Source organism: Octodon degus, unplaced genomic scaffold (genome assembly GCF_000260255.1).
Source record: "Octodon degus isolate 3935 unplaced genomic scaffold, OctDeg1.0 scaffold00003, whole genome shotgun sequence".
Classification (NCBI taxonomy): Eukaryota; Metazoa; Chordata; class Mammalia; order Rodentia; family Octodontidae; genus Octodon; species Octodon degus.
The window spans coordinates 23,203,706-23,218,522 of record NW_004524579.1 but is presented as its reverse complement, the minus strand read 5'-3'; the positions used below and the strand labels follow the sequence as shown (position 1 = coordinate 23,218,522).

Here is a 14,817-nt window from a genome sequence, read left to right as displayed (position 1 = left end):
AATAAAACAAAAAAACCCTATAAATGCTTAAAGAAATAACATGCCAAAATGAAAGCACATTTTATGTCTGAAAGTCTACATTTAGTAAATCTAAAAGGTAAAAATGGGAAGGAAAAAGAAAAACTCTTGAAAAAAAAAATCTCATCTTCAAATAAACAAAATAAGTTAAAATTGAGGTACCTAAAACGAGTATGCTATTCATATTGATGTAAAACATATAAACCAGTATATATCAGTACACGCTTCTATCTCTGTATCTATATATAGACATAGATAGTAAGTGTGGCACTATCATTTCAGAGAAAAGCATACCACATATATATAGATATATATATGTCTATCTTTTGGCCAAATGCAAATTTCAAGAAATCTCACAGCCATTACCCAGTGAGAGACCACTAGTCCACTGTGTGTGCCTGTGTGTAACTTTTTTTTTTAAATTTGTTTTTGTCTTTTTTTTTTAATTTTATTTATTTATTTGTGTGTGTGTGGCCAGCTCAGCCCACCAGGGGGCGGGGCTGGCTGGCATGTGGTGATGGGGGATTGAACCATGGTCCCTGTGCTTTGCTAAGCTCATTGTTCTAAGTAGGTGCTTTAGACCACTGAGCCATCTCACCAGCCCTGTATGTAACTAACTTTTGAGGGGTTTTGTTTGATTTTGGAGACAGGATCTTGATATATATATATATATCATCCCAGGCTGGCCACAAACTCTCCATCTTGAGCCTTTCAAATACACATAGGCCATTCACCAAGTTAATTTTTATAACTATTATTAAGTCAATAGTAAATATAGAGCTGGGGAGATAGCTCAACGATCTAAGTGCCTGCCTGGCAAGTACAAAGACCTAAGTTGATCCCCAGTTACCACATGCCATGCTGGCCCTGTGTTGAGTCCCCGTGCTGAGCCAGCAACAGAAACCAGGTGTGGTGGCACACACCTGTAATCCCAGTGCTGGGGAGGCTGAGACAGAAAGATCACTATGAGTCTGAGCTGCGTAGCAAGACCCTGTACCAAATAATAAAAAAAATTTTTTTTAAATTGTAAGTGACTCAAATATCTTCTCCTATATTATATGTCTTATATTGAGACCCATAATCTATTTAGACGTAGTTTTATAATATAGTATGTAAGATTTGTTTTCTATATGGATATCCACTTTATCCAGCACCATTTACTAAATGTCTGTCTTTTCCTCCCACTGAATTACTTTGGCATTTTTTTAAAAAAAAAAAAAAAAAAAAAAAAATCATTTAATTTTGTGAACTACATAAATTATCATTCATCTCTAGAAATAAACCTCAATTGCTCACGGTAAAAAATAAATAAATAAATAAATAATAAATAAATAAATAAATTTTAAGTGACTACATTAAGAAGCATTTCCCAAAGTTAACTCCCAATTCTGAGACATCAAGTTTTGAAAGGGAAAAGAACACGTAGTTATTCCTTTAATTCAAAACTAGAAAAGGAGCCAGGAATGATGACACATGCCTGGAATTCTAGTACTCGGGAGCCTGAGGCACAAGGACTGCTGCAAGTCCAATGCCAGCTTGTGCTATACAATGAATTCAAGACCAGCCTGAACTATAAAGCAAGAGATATCGTGTCTCAAAGAAATCTTAAAAGCCTAGAAAAGGAAAAAAAAAAAACTTGGCTCAGTTGTCTATTACTGTTAATTTATAAGATAAATATTTTTAGATACAAAAATGAATGAAAACTGGTCAAAAGTTAGGGATGTAGCTTGCTGGTAGGTCACACGCTTAATATGAAGCCAAGTCTGATGCCCTGCAAGCAAAAAGCAAATAAACCAAAAAACAACCAACCAACCAGAGGGGGAGGGGAGGGGGAGGGGGAGGGAGAGGGAGAGATGGTATTTCTCTTGCATAAGGTTATGGACACATATTAAGATAAATTACAACTCTTTATTATTTATATACTAAGCCAGCACAGAGTTGGATGCCTGTAATCCCAGCACTTAAGAGGCTAAGACAGGAAGACTGTAATTTAGGGTCAACCTCATAGTGAGATCCTACATCAAAAAACAAAAGTTTATATACCAAACTATAGATATATCACCTATCTTTTCCTGTTAAAATCAAAGAATTAGATTTTATCTCAAACTGCAACTTCATCAAATAAAGTTAATCTTTACTCAGTCATAAATTATTAAATAACAAATTTGAAAGGAAAAGCTACATTTCTCTTGTAAATCCAGTAGAAAGCACAATTTTAAAAAACCAATTAAAAAGGACCAGTCAACTAGCTCAGTACATTAAAGCGCCTGCTTAGGCAGAACACAGTGGCTGGGGTTTGATCCTCAGAGTGCTATGCTGGGCCCACCCCCAAGGCATGCTGAGATGGCAATTGAGACTGGGCATGGTGGTGCGCATCGTAATCTCAGCTCTTGGAAGGCTGAACATCATTTATTTATTTTTATTTTTAACACTCAAGGCAGATCATCATGAGTCTGATCTATATAGTGAGACCCTATAGACCCTGTACTAAAAAAAAAAAAAATTAGCATTAGAAAATTTACATACTTTTATTAAAGATCTTTATCCTAATTTAGCTCTTTCTCACAATATTCCTACAAATCCTGAAAAGATAAAATACTGCTATTTCCTAAGTAGGCCACACATTAAAAACACCTATCATTTAAGACTTCCAATCCTGTGACATTTCTTCCCTGCCACCCATTCCACAAGCTTTAACACATTTATTTATTTTTATTTTTATTTTTTTTGCTCGGAATGCCTTCAGGGCAGGTTTGGCTGGCTTGAGTTGTGGGGATCGAACCATGGCAACCTGAGCCTGACTGCTTTGTTGAAGCAGCCACTTAAAGAACTGAGCTAAGGGGCGGGCCCCTGCTTTAACACATTTAAAGGCCATTTATTTTCAGTAGATATCAAAAACAAAATTAACTAGTTAATAATCTTAAATCACCAGCAGTTTGAAAAAAAATTCAATACATATCCTTGATAAGCTGATTTAACCTTATCCTCTCGAGGCACTCTGGCATCAACAGTACCAGACAGATGCACTGAAGGATATATGCCAGGTTATCACCTTACTGAGCTGAAAGTTAAAGCTCAAGATTAAAATGCCGTCTATGTAGCACTGAAAACCAGGGTAGACTCCTTTATCTGTAGTTTCATTTTTTTATGTCAGTTACCTATAGTTAACTGAAAACAGTAAACAGAAAATTGCACGAATAATTCAGTAATTTTAAACTTCACACTCTTCCAAGTGATGTACTGAAATCTGTCATCTACCTCAGGAGTGAATCATCCCTTTGTCCACTGAATCTACACTGTACTTGCTATCTGTCCATCAGTCACTTAGTAGCTGTTCAAGTTAAAAAAGTGTATCCATATCATAGTGTTTTTTTGTTCTAGTAACTCTTCCATAGTATATAGTCCAACTCTAGGTCATAATACCTCCATCGCTCACCTCACTTCATCTCACCATGTAGGTACTGGTACTGTGTCATCTCACATCATCACAAGAAAGATGGACATAGTACAGTAAGATATTTTGAGACAGACATCACATTCACTTTTATTACAATATATTGTTATAATTCTATTTTATTACTATTAATTTCTTACTAAGCATGTATAGGAAAATAAACAGCATATATAGCATTTGATACTACATATAGCCTCAGGAACCTACCGGGGTTCTTGAAACATCCTTTGTCAATTAGGAAAGACTATAATACTATTTTTCTCATGTATGAAGTAAAATTGCAGTCTAATCTGCTTTTCCTACAATATCTTGAAAGGTAGGCATACAGTAAATATTTGCTCAAAAAGTAACACATTCTTCCTGTATACTAATACTGCTTAATATTGTAACTAAATAAGGACTATCAAGAAATTGATTCATTGTATGACATGGAAGACTGATATAAAAAGTTATGTACTACATTTATTCATGATCCTCATAGAATTACATAAATTGAATCAGAAGAGTCAATTGTGATTGTAGAAAATGCTGCTAAGACTTCCTCAAGTTATTAACTATTTACCTAGTTCACTAGATTCTCAATTTTTATTTGTTTGGCATTAAAAAAAAAAAAAAATCACACCTATTCTACAAATATCTTCTTGGAGCAAAACTCCAAAAAACATTTATCAAATTCTGCTGCTTTGTTTTGAACACCCAATTTCTTTAAAAAAAAAATTAAAACAAACAAACAAAAAAAATTACTACTATATTTTTTGAAACAATTGGGGCCAGAGAGATACCTCAGTTGAGTAAGTGCTTACATGGCAAGCACAAGGGCAAGAGTTCAATTCCTGTCTCCGCAAAAAAAAAAAAAGAAAGAAAAAAGAAACAATACCAAAAGAAATTTACAATGGGTAAAAGTATATTCTTTCTTACACAATCCAAAAAGCATATAATTAACAATTTTGTAATGGATTCAAGGCTGTTCTACAATGCTCCCATTTTCAGCAATGTTCAGACCTAACTAGAAAACCGTTATGACTTTGAGAATGCTAACATAGTTAACTTTTTTTTTAAATTTTATTTATTTATTTATTTATTTATTTATTTATTTATGTGTGTGGCCAGCTCAGCCCACCAGGGGGCGGGGCTGGCTGGCATGTGGTGCTGGGTGATTGAACCGTGGTCCTTGTGCTTTGTTAAGCTTGTTCTAAGTAGGTGCTTTAGACCACTGAGCCATCTCACCAGCCCCATAGTTAACATTTCAAAAAGTCACATAAAACCAACAAAGAGTTGCTGTGGCTATATCTGGGAATCAGATATATGCATGTAAGCAACTGACTAGATGATAGGAAAAATTGTTTGTCCAACTTAATTGCATTTTAGGTTCCTGGGTTTCAGTAGCTGCTTGCTCTCTTCACCAGAATCCAGATGAGTTATCTTTTCCATCCACACGTGGAATTTCTCCTCTGTCTGCCTCTGCATGTTGGAAAAACAGCTCATGATCTCTTCTAGGACACTGCCTATGCAGTTCTTATCACAGACAGCACCCCATTAAGTAATCCTGACATTTCCCTGGGCAGTCCTTCAGATTCCCCAGCACAACTGAAGTCAGCTTTAAAGATACCAAGGCTATTTGATAAAACATTATTAAATCAAAAAAGTGATTTTTATTAAAACATGCTTACTCAGGAAAATGGCATAAACATTTCTTACAAAAGCCTGATACAGCACTGAAAAGCAGTGCTTAAATTCATTAACCAAAAGTAACAATTATAAGACAAAATAATAAAATAACTAAAATGACATTTTTCATAGCTTCACCATATCTGCCTGGAAGCATGTATTCTGTTAACTATACAACTGACTAATCTAGAACAGTGGTTTCCAGCCTTTGGCAAACATAAAAACCTGGAGTGGTTTAACAATACCAATAGCTGGGGTACTTCCAAGGCATCTGAGGTTTGTTTTGCATAAGCTCCACAGGTGATCTTAATGTACAGATTTGGTTGATAACCACTGTATTCTTGAGTATTTTTACTGCCTTGACTTTAAAATTCTGAATGGGTATTCTGGCAGCTGGTCCATATTAACTCATTATGTAATAATTCTCAAAAGGAAAGTTTTCTGGTTCAATTTAGGATATGCTATAAATGATATCCTTTCCCTATGAAGAGCACAATGATGGCTCCAAATACACCAGCAGTAAGGAAGCCTGTGTACACACACTGTGGCACATTCCAAGTACATGAGCAAGTACATGGCTATTAATATCCAACAAAACAATGATTTCATAGAAGTCCAGTTTAGGATTTGATTCTATCTACACATATACCATTCATCCTTGCACTAGGCTAGATCATCTTTGGTTTGCATCTCTAACAAAACCAATACAATACTAAATTCTTCAATCTCAAGCGATGTTACCACTGTGACCACTCTTGGACACAGTACTGTAGCTTTTCCACTCCATTCCCACTCAATTGTTATCTCCTATATTCTACTTCATTATTATTGATAGCATATACAGTACCTCTATATGGCAGGATATGATAAACTTAATGTCTGTTTTATCAAGGCAGATTAGGTTTCAAAAGGGAAGACTATCCACTTCAGTGTTCCCAACACCACATAGTACATACACAAATAGTTGCTGAATGATAGAATCAATTACTCAATCTTGACTTTGTCATCTACCTACATCAAGAAGTCCTATTTTTCAAAGAACAGTCTTGGGCAAGGCATGGTAGCTGTCACCTGTAATCCCAGCACTCAAAAGGCAGAGGCAGGAGGATCACCTGGAGCTCTGAGGTCAGCCTGGGCTACATAGGAAGTTGAAGGCCAATCTGAACTACATAGCAGGACCCTATTTCAAACCACCACCCCCAAAAAATAATACCTATAGACAAGAAAAAAATTAATCCTTCCTCTATGTAATCTTCACTTTAAAAAATAAAAAATTAATTTTAAAAACTACTTATTTTTAATGTGTAAACTTCCTCAAGAAAGACATCTACTTTCCCAAATGCAGTGTACTTAGCTTAATGAAAAAACAGATCCCCCCAAATAAAAACATTTAAAGGGTTATCAAACTCCCTTTTAGCTCCAATATATATGCTGGGTAAACCTAAGTGTAGGGCAGAAAATTAGATGGCCCAATTCAATGTGGCAGTAATTTTTTTTCTGTAAATACAAAAATGGGTATTTAAAAGCTCCATTCAGAAAATGGTATGAGAAAATTTATGCTGAGGGTACTAAGCTAAACTGAAGCCTCATAAGGATACGTGCCAGTAATAAACACTGATGAGGTCTTAAAAAGAAGCTCTGCCATGAATGGTGGCACTTGCCTGTAATACCAGACAGTAGGTGGCTGAGGCAAGAAGATTGTGAAGTTGGTAGCCAGCGTGAGCTACAGAGTGAGTGTAAGACCAGCCTGGACTAGAAAGGCCTTATCTCAATAAATAAACAACCAATTGCACATTAAAACCAACAAAACAAGAGTAAGCAGCAGCAGTAAACTACAGACTAGGTGAAAATGGTACATCAAACATGGATTTGTCATTGTTAACAAAGGTACACTCTAGTACAGGATGTTGATAGTGGAGGAGGCTACACACAGTGGGTAGGGAACTGTTCACTTTTGCTATCAACCTAAACCTGCTCTAAAAAACTTTCTATTAAAAACACACACACACACACACACACACACACACACGCAGGGACCATACTCTCACCTTAAACACACACAGTATAGGTCCTTTTAGTAGCACAAGAATCTAATTATTTTGAGAATTATGCCAAAAGCAAAGCTTATGTTTTTTCACATACAAAACTAATACAAGCATTCATTTTAGAAAATAAATTAGGAAAAAGAAACCAAAAATGTCTTGATGCTTTAACATGAAAGACTGCCTGAGAATATCCACCTATAAGATTTAAGTTATAAATTTAACAGTGTTGTAACATATAAAAAACTACATTTAAAGCATGCATAATTTTAAAATAATCACTTGAACTAACAGTGTTCATGCCTGCTATTTAATATAAAACTATGTGCAATTTATAGCTAGTATTACATTGTTTAGAAACTGATACCCGAGGGGCTGGGGAGATGTCTCAGTGGAATAAGCGCTTCCCTGGCAAGCGCAAGGGCCTGAGTTCAATCCCCAGTTCCGCAAAAAAAAAAAAAAAAAAAAAAAAGGAAGGAAGGAAGGAAGGAAGGAAGGAAGGAAGAAGAAACTGATACCCATTAGCAGTAAGAGAACTTAAGGGAACAAAATTACCAGTTTCACAATGATTTATAGCCATGAGACTTAATGCATCACTTCTTTTTCTTTTTTTCTCCCCCCCCCCTTGAAACAGGATCTTACTAGCCTTGAATTATTAGGTTGAAAGGATTTTCCTGCCTCAGTCTCTCAAGTAGCTGGGACTACAGGTGTGTGTCACGGTACCCAACTAACCTGCAACTCTCCTGAGTAGCTCTCAGCCCTGGTTGCTCATGGTCACCACCAGAAAGCTTTAAAACTGCTGCTACCTGAGATCAAAGCCCAAATATTTTGACTTATCTGGGCTGGAATGGGGTCAGAGCATAAGAAGTTTTAAATACCTGACTGCCCCAAACACATACCCCAGAGATTCTAATGTGTAGTCAAGTTAAAAAACAAACAACAACAACAAAAAAAACCTGCATGAACTTTTCTATCTAGTTTGCATTTACTAAGCTGAAAACAGACATTGTACCTGATACTATTCTATCTCCAAATAATGTATCAATATATCTAGTGAGGGCCAGGGAGATGGCTCAGTGGAATAAGTGCTTCCCTGGCAAGCAAAAGGGCCTGAGTTCAATCCCCGGTTCTGCCAAAAAAAAAAAAAAAAAAAAGCAATATATCTAGTGAGACTCCTAAATAGCCACCAAAATACAATCAAGTTATAAAAGGCTTATAATAGGTTCAAGGGCTTTTAGCCACTGAGTCAGTTCATAATCTAGGAAAAAGGTCAATCAATGACTGGGTTTCATGGGACTCTGTGTGGTCTTTAGGCCTTATCTTACTATGAGACCTCCTTGCCTACAAAAATATTAAAAGTGTTCCAAACAAAACCCTATAGGTGGGGCCAGGGAGATGGCTCAGTGGAATAAGCTCTTCCCTGTCAAGCACAAGGGCCTAAGTTCAATTCCCGGTTCCGCAAAAAAGAAAAAAAAAAAAAAATACTATAGGTTAAGAACACAAAAATTAATTTTAAAAAACACATCTACCAGAAGGAAAACATGCAAAAGAAAACATAAAGGGACTGTTAATACAAAAGCCCAAACATGATTTTTCAACTTCACTAGTGATCAAAGAAATACGTTTTAACCTTAAGATATGGCTTTTCTATCAAATCAGCAAGATTTTTTAGAAACACTGGGCAGGAAGAATATAATATATACAAAACTCAAACTGCTAGATGGAATAAGCAGTGTATTTCTAAGGATTTTTTGGGGGGTGGGAGGCAGCTGGCTAGGCTGCCTTAAGGGTGGATCTGGTAAGGCAGGTGGTGCTGGGGATCGAACCGTGCACCTGTCTGTGTTTGCTTAAACAACTGAGCTAAGTGGCAGGCCCCAAGCAATGTATTTTTAAAAATATGTCAACAGTTTTAAGCGTTCATACTCTTTACTAACAATAACAAAATTTAAATATCCCAAATGACCAATATTAAGGAGATACTTTTATAATTAGGTAAATTATTCAAAGTCCAAATATTCCACAGAATAATTAGCATTTATATTGAAGAGTCAAAGAGTTATATTAAGAAGAAAAAGAATGCAGAAGCACATCCAGCATGAAAATTCTTATATTATTGAAGGCAACATAGGCAAATGTCAGCAAAAGCATAATTATGGATAACTTTAACCTACTTCATATTTTTCTATTTCCAATTATTTCTACAAAGCATTTACTACTTTTTTTGGAAAGTTTTTTTTTTAATTTCATGCAACAGTTAACTGATCAAAAACCATACTTTGTCATGATACATATCAGTGCATAAATATATAGTAAATAGTGAATGCTGAGAGCCTGGCTCCAGCAGAGCTGAGCTCGTCATGTGGACTGAGAATCCAGGTGATGCTAGACAGCTATCCTCAAGAGCCTCCCTGACTTTCTCTTAAAAAGACAATAGCTAAGACAACTCACTGTTACCTACTATGACAAGTACTATTTTTGGAACCTAAGTTTAAACAGGCATTTTTATGGTAGTCCATCAGTTCATACAAAAGCAGGCCATTATACCAATGTAAGATGAAGCTGTCCTGAGCTGAGGTTCACTAGCTTAAGTATTTATGAAAAGCAACACTTACTGGAAAAACTTTTTCCAGCTATTCATGTACACTTGTGTACACAACTTACTGAGCTGACTAAAGGCTGATGCCCATTATTCAATACATGTATTAACTAAAATCAAAAGCCTTTCCAACAGCAGACTTCCGGAGTTAATCTCGAATGTAACTGTATACAGAGAAACTGGTCTCCCTATGAAAAAGAATGCTCCAGTCCTAAAACCTGAAAATATATAAAGTACATTAGAAACTCTATGAAGATCAATCACACACTGGATAAAAGGCTTGAATATTCAAGATAACCACAGTATTTTTACATTAACACAATATAAAATACTGTAAGTTTACTATTAAATACTCTATTCATCTCGAAGTCCCCCAAATAAAAGTACTGCCAGAATTATCTTGACATGATACCTCCAGATATTCTTATTTATGTATTTCAAAAAATTTCAAGAAAATGGTATATATAGTGCTGATACTGTCAGTTAATTTTTTTTTTAAAAAAGACACTTCATAAACTCTGTCTGGATATCAAAATAAATTAAGTATGATCATGCACTGTTATTAATCTGCATATTTGCATTCTCTAAGAAAATGCATTGGCTGTTATTTAAGACTATATTTAAGAATTCCAACTTCTTAGCGCCTGCCAAGCTTATAAATAAAGCATTTTCTGAATTACTAAATTGGTTTATCTTGATAAAATAATATAGTAAGAATCACAGTTTTTTTAATTTTCCACTTGATTTCCACATCTAAAAGAGATTCTCTTAGGTACATCCAGTTTAAATTTACCTCAATGTCTACAATGTTGCATTCAAATCAGTTTGCAACACAATTTTACAGGACAGAGAGGCAGAGGAAAAAGAAACAAGAATTAAGATATCTTAGGTACATGTACCAACTCCCCATGATGAATATAATCATTATGTACTACAAACATGTACTAAAAAAAGTATTTTTTTAAAAAAATCAACTGGTCAGCCAGGCACAGTGGTACATGCCTGTACTCCCAGCATCCAGAAAGCTGGGTCAATTAAAATAAATTAAAACAAACAAAAAAAGACAAGGGAAAAAATTAAGATTCCTTGAAAGCAAGCGCCAATATTCAATTATTTCCCCAATCTTGTACAACTGTAACACAGATTTGATGATATAAATAGGTAATACAACAACCATTGCTAGCTATTTCTGCTCTGAAATTTTATAATATGCATTGTTGTATGTTACCATTTCTGTTTGTTCTATTTGTTTTTGCTTCTGTTTTTACTCTTCAATTTGTTTTTTTTTTTTGTTTGTTTGTTTGGGGTTTTTGGGGGGTCTTTTTTTGGCGGGCCCAGGGATTGAACTCAGGCCTCTGCAATTGCCAGGCGAGCGCTTATTCCACTGAGCCATCTCCCTGGCCCCTGTTTTTACTCTTCAAAATAAAATAAATTTTAAGAAGGGGGAGGGTGGGTGAGGGGGTAAGGGGAAGAGGGGGAGGAGGGGGAGGAGAGGGAGGAGGGGAAAGAGGAGGAAGAAGAGGAGGAGGCAGCTGAGGCTAAGGCTGAGGCAAGAGGATCACCACAAATTTGAGGCCAACTTGAGAGTTCAAGGCCAACCTGAACTGCATAGTGAGAACCTGCCCCCTCCAAAAAAAAAAAAAAGATGATTACTTGTTCAATAACTGCTCTTGCTATAACTTAATGTGCCTCCCCTCAAGCTGCAAAGCCATAATGTGACTGAGAAACTAAAATAAACATAACTGATACATTAAAACTGCTTTATGTCACAACTTTGAGATATAACAACATTGATACCTGACCTAAAATTTTTGATATTTAAACTCTAGGTTGTTCCATGTTTGCATAATTACAGAAAAGAGCTTGTCTTATATGACTGGCACGTCTCCTAAAACTGCAGTATACAGCACAGGCAGTCATATACAGTGGTCATGCACTTAGCCTACCATTTGAGTTTACTTAGAAACTACACATTTTCAGAAGTCAAAACCTTACTGAGTGGCATAAAAAACATAGAAAATAAATTACAGATTCATATTATTTTACTTTGGTATTTGATTAATACTGTGTACAGTCAGAATAGATAAGAAACAAACCACTGGTATTTAGTTTAGAAGTTTTAAACAATGATCAAGATAGTAAAATAGAAACAAGCCACACTCAACTTATCTGTGTAAGACAAAAAACTCATCAAGGCATTCTTTATGTCATCTTTATAATGATTTTCTACTTTCAAAGAAAATTTTGGTTACCCACCTTCTCCCCATAAAAAGTCAAGAAATTAGAGTTGTACACTAAAAACATGTTTAGTAAGTAGAATTCAACATCATTAGAGAGATCCATCAAGATCTTGATTAACAGATCAGAGTAAGATATAAGAAAGCATGAAAATTTTACAGGTTTTAATAATAAGGCTTTCTTTAAAAATATTATTAAATATAAAACTAAAATACACTTACAACATGCCTTAGAACAGTCTGCTTTGTTACTTAGAACAAACCCCAAAGTCTACTTCTCTCATGAGCTTCATTTAAATTCCCTATCCAGTAATTTTAATATAAGAAACTACCAAAGGAATTCAATACATAATAAAACAGTAAGAGGCATTTCTAAAGACTGTTTAAAACTCATATTTAATATGCTATATGGATGAGACTTACTATTTTAAGTTGAACACCTATAAAGTGTTTTTAAAGCCAGTCATTCATCAGTTTATAAGTTTTTAGTTGTAGATTTAATTAACCAATATGATTTTTCTTGAAATATTCTTTGTAAATCAGCAATATGCTGTCTTCATATGTAGAAACAGAAAACTAGGGGGAGAGTCACCTATAAAACTTTAGAAAACCAAAATTTCCCTCTCTTTAATGCAGCATAAACAGTGTTGTCACAATGTATTAAACACTATGCAATGTATAAAATGTTCCTAATCACACAAGAGTCTCTTGGATAATAACAATTTACCACTTACAAATCAGTCAGATGTCATCTTTCTTCCACTATAAAGTCTCAAGACTGCCACAATATATAGTATCAAATATGCTAATATGCAGAAGAGGTTAGATCAAACATGTAATAAACTACAGATCCTTACACCAATGAGAGCTAGAACAAGCAAATATCTAATAAACCTTTCAAAGCTTGGAGGGCTAAAGAAAAAAATTTGCAAAAGCCATTCATTCCAATAAGAGTGACAACTCAGGACAGAAAAATGTGTAACAAGGATAACTAGTTTATCATTCATTCAATCAGGGAGAAAACACAAAATTACTCTTTTAGGAAAAACAGTTATTATAAAATTTTAAAGAAAGGTAGAGTACTATATTTCAGACACCATAAGCTCAAGTGCAGTGGCTATAGAAGAAAGCAAGGTGCCTATTCCTGAGAACATACTTATTAGTAATGCTAACAGTGAAAATTAAACCTAAGCAGTGCTAAAAAGGCAATGATAGAAGCTCAGTTAATGTGTTAACAGAGAGACTTGTGAGAAACTCCGTTATTTAAAAATAATCTTGTCTCTATTATCACTTAAATATTTTTCTGATGTGCTAAATGCACAAGAAACCTAAGAACAGGGTTTTTCTTTTTAAATAACTAGCCATGTCTTGCTAATAGACTGCAGTCTTCAAATTTACACAGAGCTGCAGGTCTCCTGGATTTTTTCAAGTGTCTCTCATCTAACTGAGTCTGACAGTTGAGAAATACCATCAGGTGCTTTAGTCAGTTTAAAAAACATCCTCTACCTGGTATCTCTGCAGTGATTGTCTTGCTGCTCCCTGAAACCTCTTCATCATCATCTGATGAGCTCGTGCTTGAGTCACAAGTCAGGTCACTATCACTGGTACTGCTGTCCTGCAGCAGGTTGTACTTCTTCCTTGCAGCAGCCTCCCGTTTCTGCCTCAGTAGTCTGATCCTCTCCTTGTGCTTTTGGCTCCGATGACCTTTAACCTTCGCGACTCGGCCATTCTGCTTATCACTGGATTGCCGGTTTTTCTTGGCAGCCATGGTAGATGTTTCACTTTCAGAACGGGACCGCCTCGACTTACGCCCAACTGTGGCACCAGACACTCCTGAAGGGTCACCTTCTACTGCTACTTCTGGCTGAGCAGGTTCATTCTCTTCTGCAGAGGACAATGTATCTGAATCAGCCAGGTGACCACTAGAGGAAGGGGAAAGCATGCAATGATTAGAGGAGTCACTCTCATAAACTCGGCCTGTTGTTGGCTTGTCACTCTCTGTGGACGCTAACTGAGACTCAGAAGAGTCCCTTCTCAGTTCCATCAATAAGCAGGGCATTGAAGAAAGAACTGTAGAATCTGCTACACTCTCTTTTTGAACTTGAGGTTCTAGTTCCACAGATCCATCTTCCTCCTTGACTGTCTCTTGTTCAGATGTTTTTGGTGGAATTTCAGACTCAATGAGTTCTTCAACTTTTCCCACTGCCTCCTCCATCTTCATTTCAGAATTTCAAGTTAAAGATCATAGAGCAAAATCTAGGAAACGATAGCAAAGCTGCAACAGGAAAGCAACCTGTACAAAAACACAATCAACAAAAATCAATAAACAATCAAAATCAATAAATAGAAGATTATTTAATCTATACAACATGCCAACTTTCCTAAGTGGTAGCACTCTATTACTGAACTTCCAAGGATAGTAAGTAACCAAATAAAAGATTTTCAAGTTTATTTTTTGGTTTTGTTATATGCTGGCCCTAAACATACTATACAGCCCAAGCTGACCTCCAACTCAAAGTGATCCTCCTGACTCAGCCTCCCAAGCAAGTGTTAAGGTCACAGGTATGCACCACCACATCTGGGTCAACTTTAGAACCTCAAAGTGTTCATAAAAGGGACATTCAAACCTCTGATACAGTTACTATGTAAGCTTGACTTTAATGGAAATCAAAAGGAATGCTTCAAAATAAGCTAGTGTAGGGCTGTTGAGATGGCTCAGTGGTCTAAAGCACCTACTTAGAACAAGCTTAGCAAAGCACAGGGACCACGGTTCAATCCCCCAGCACCACATGCCAGCCAGCC

At 35.9% G+C, this 14,817-nt stretch overlaps 1 protein-coding gene across 5 annotated transcripts in view; it reads right to left on the bottom strand.

Moving 5' to 3' along the window:
- CUNH18orf25 (chromosome unknown C18orf25 homolog) overlaps positions 1-14,817 on the bottom strand; it is a 96,031-nt gene that overhangs the window by 32,787 nt on the left and 48,427 nt on the right. For all 5 annotated transcript variants that reach the window (XM_023714592.1, XM_004623620.2, XM_023714588.1 and 2 more), the window contains exon 2: positions 13,522-14,308. In XM_023714592.1, coding sequence (XP_023570360.1) covers positions 13,522-14,236 — 715 coding nt within the window. In that variant the 5' untranslated portion in view covers positions 14,237-14,308. The remainder of the gene's footprint in view (positions 1-13,521; positions 14,309-14,817) is intronic.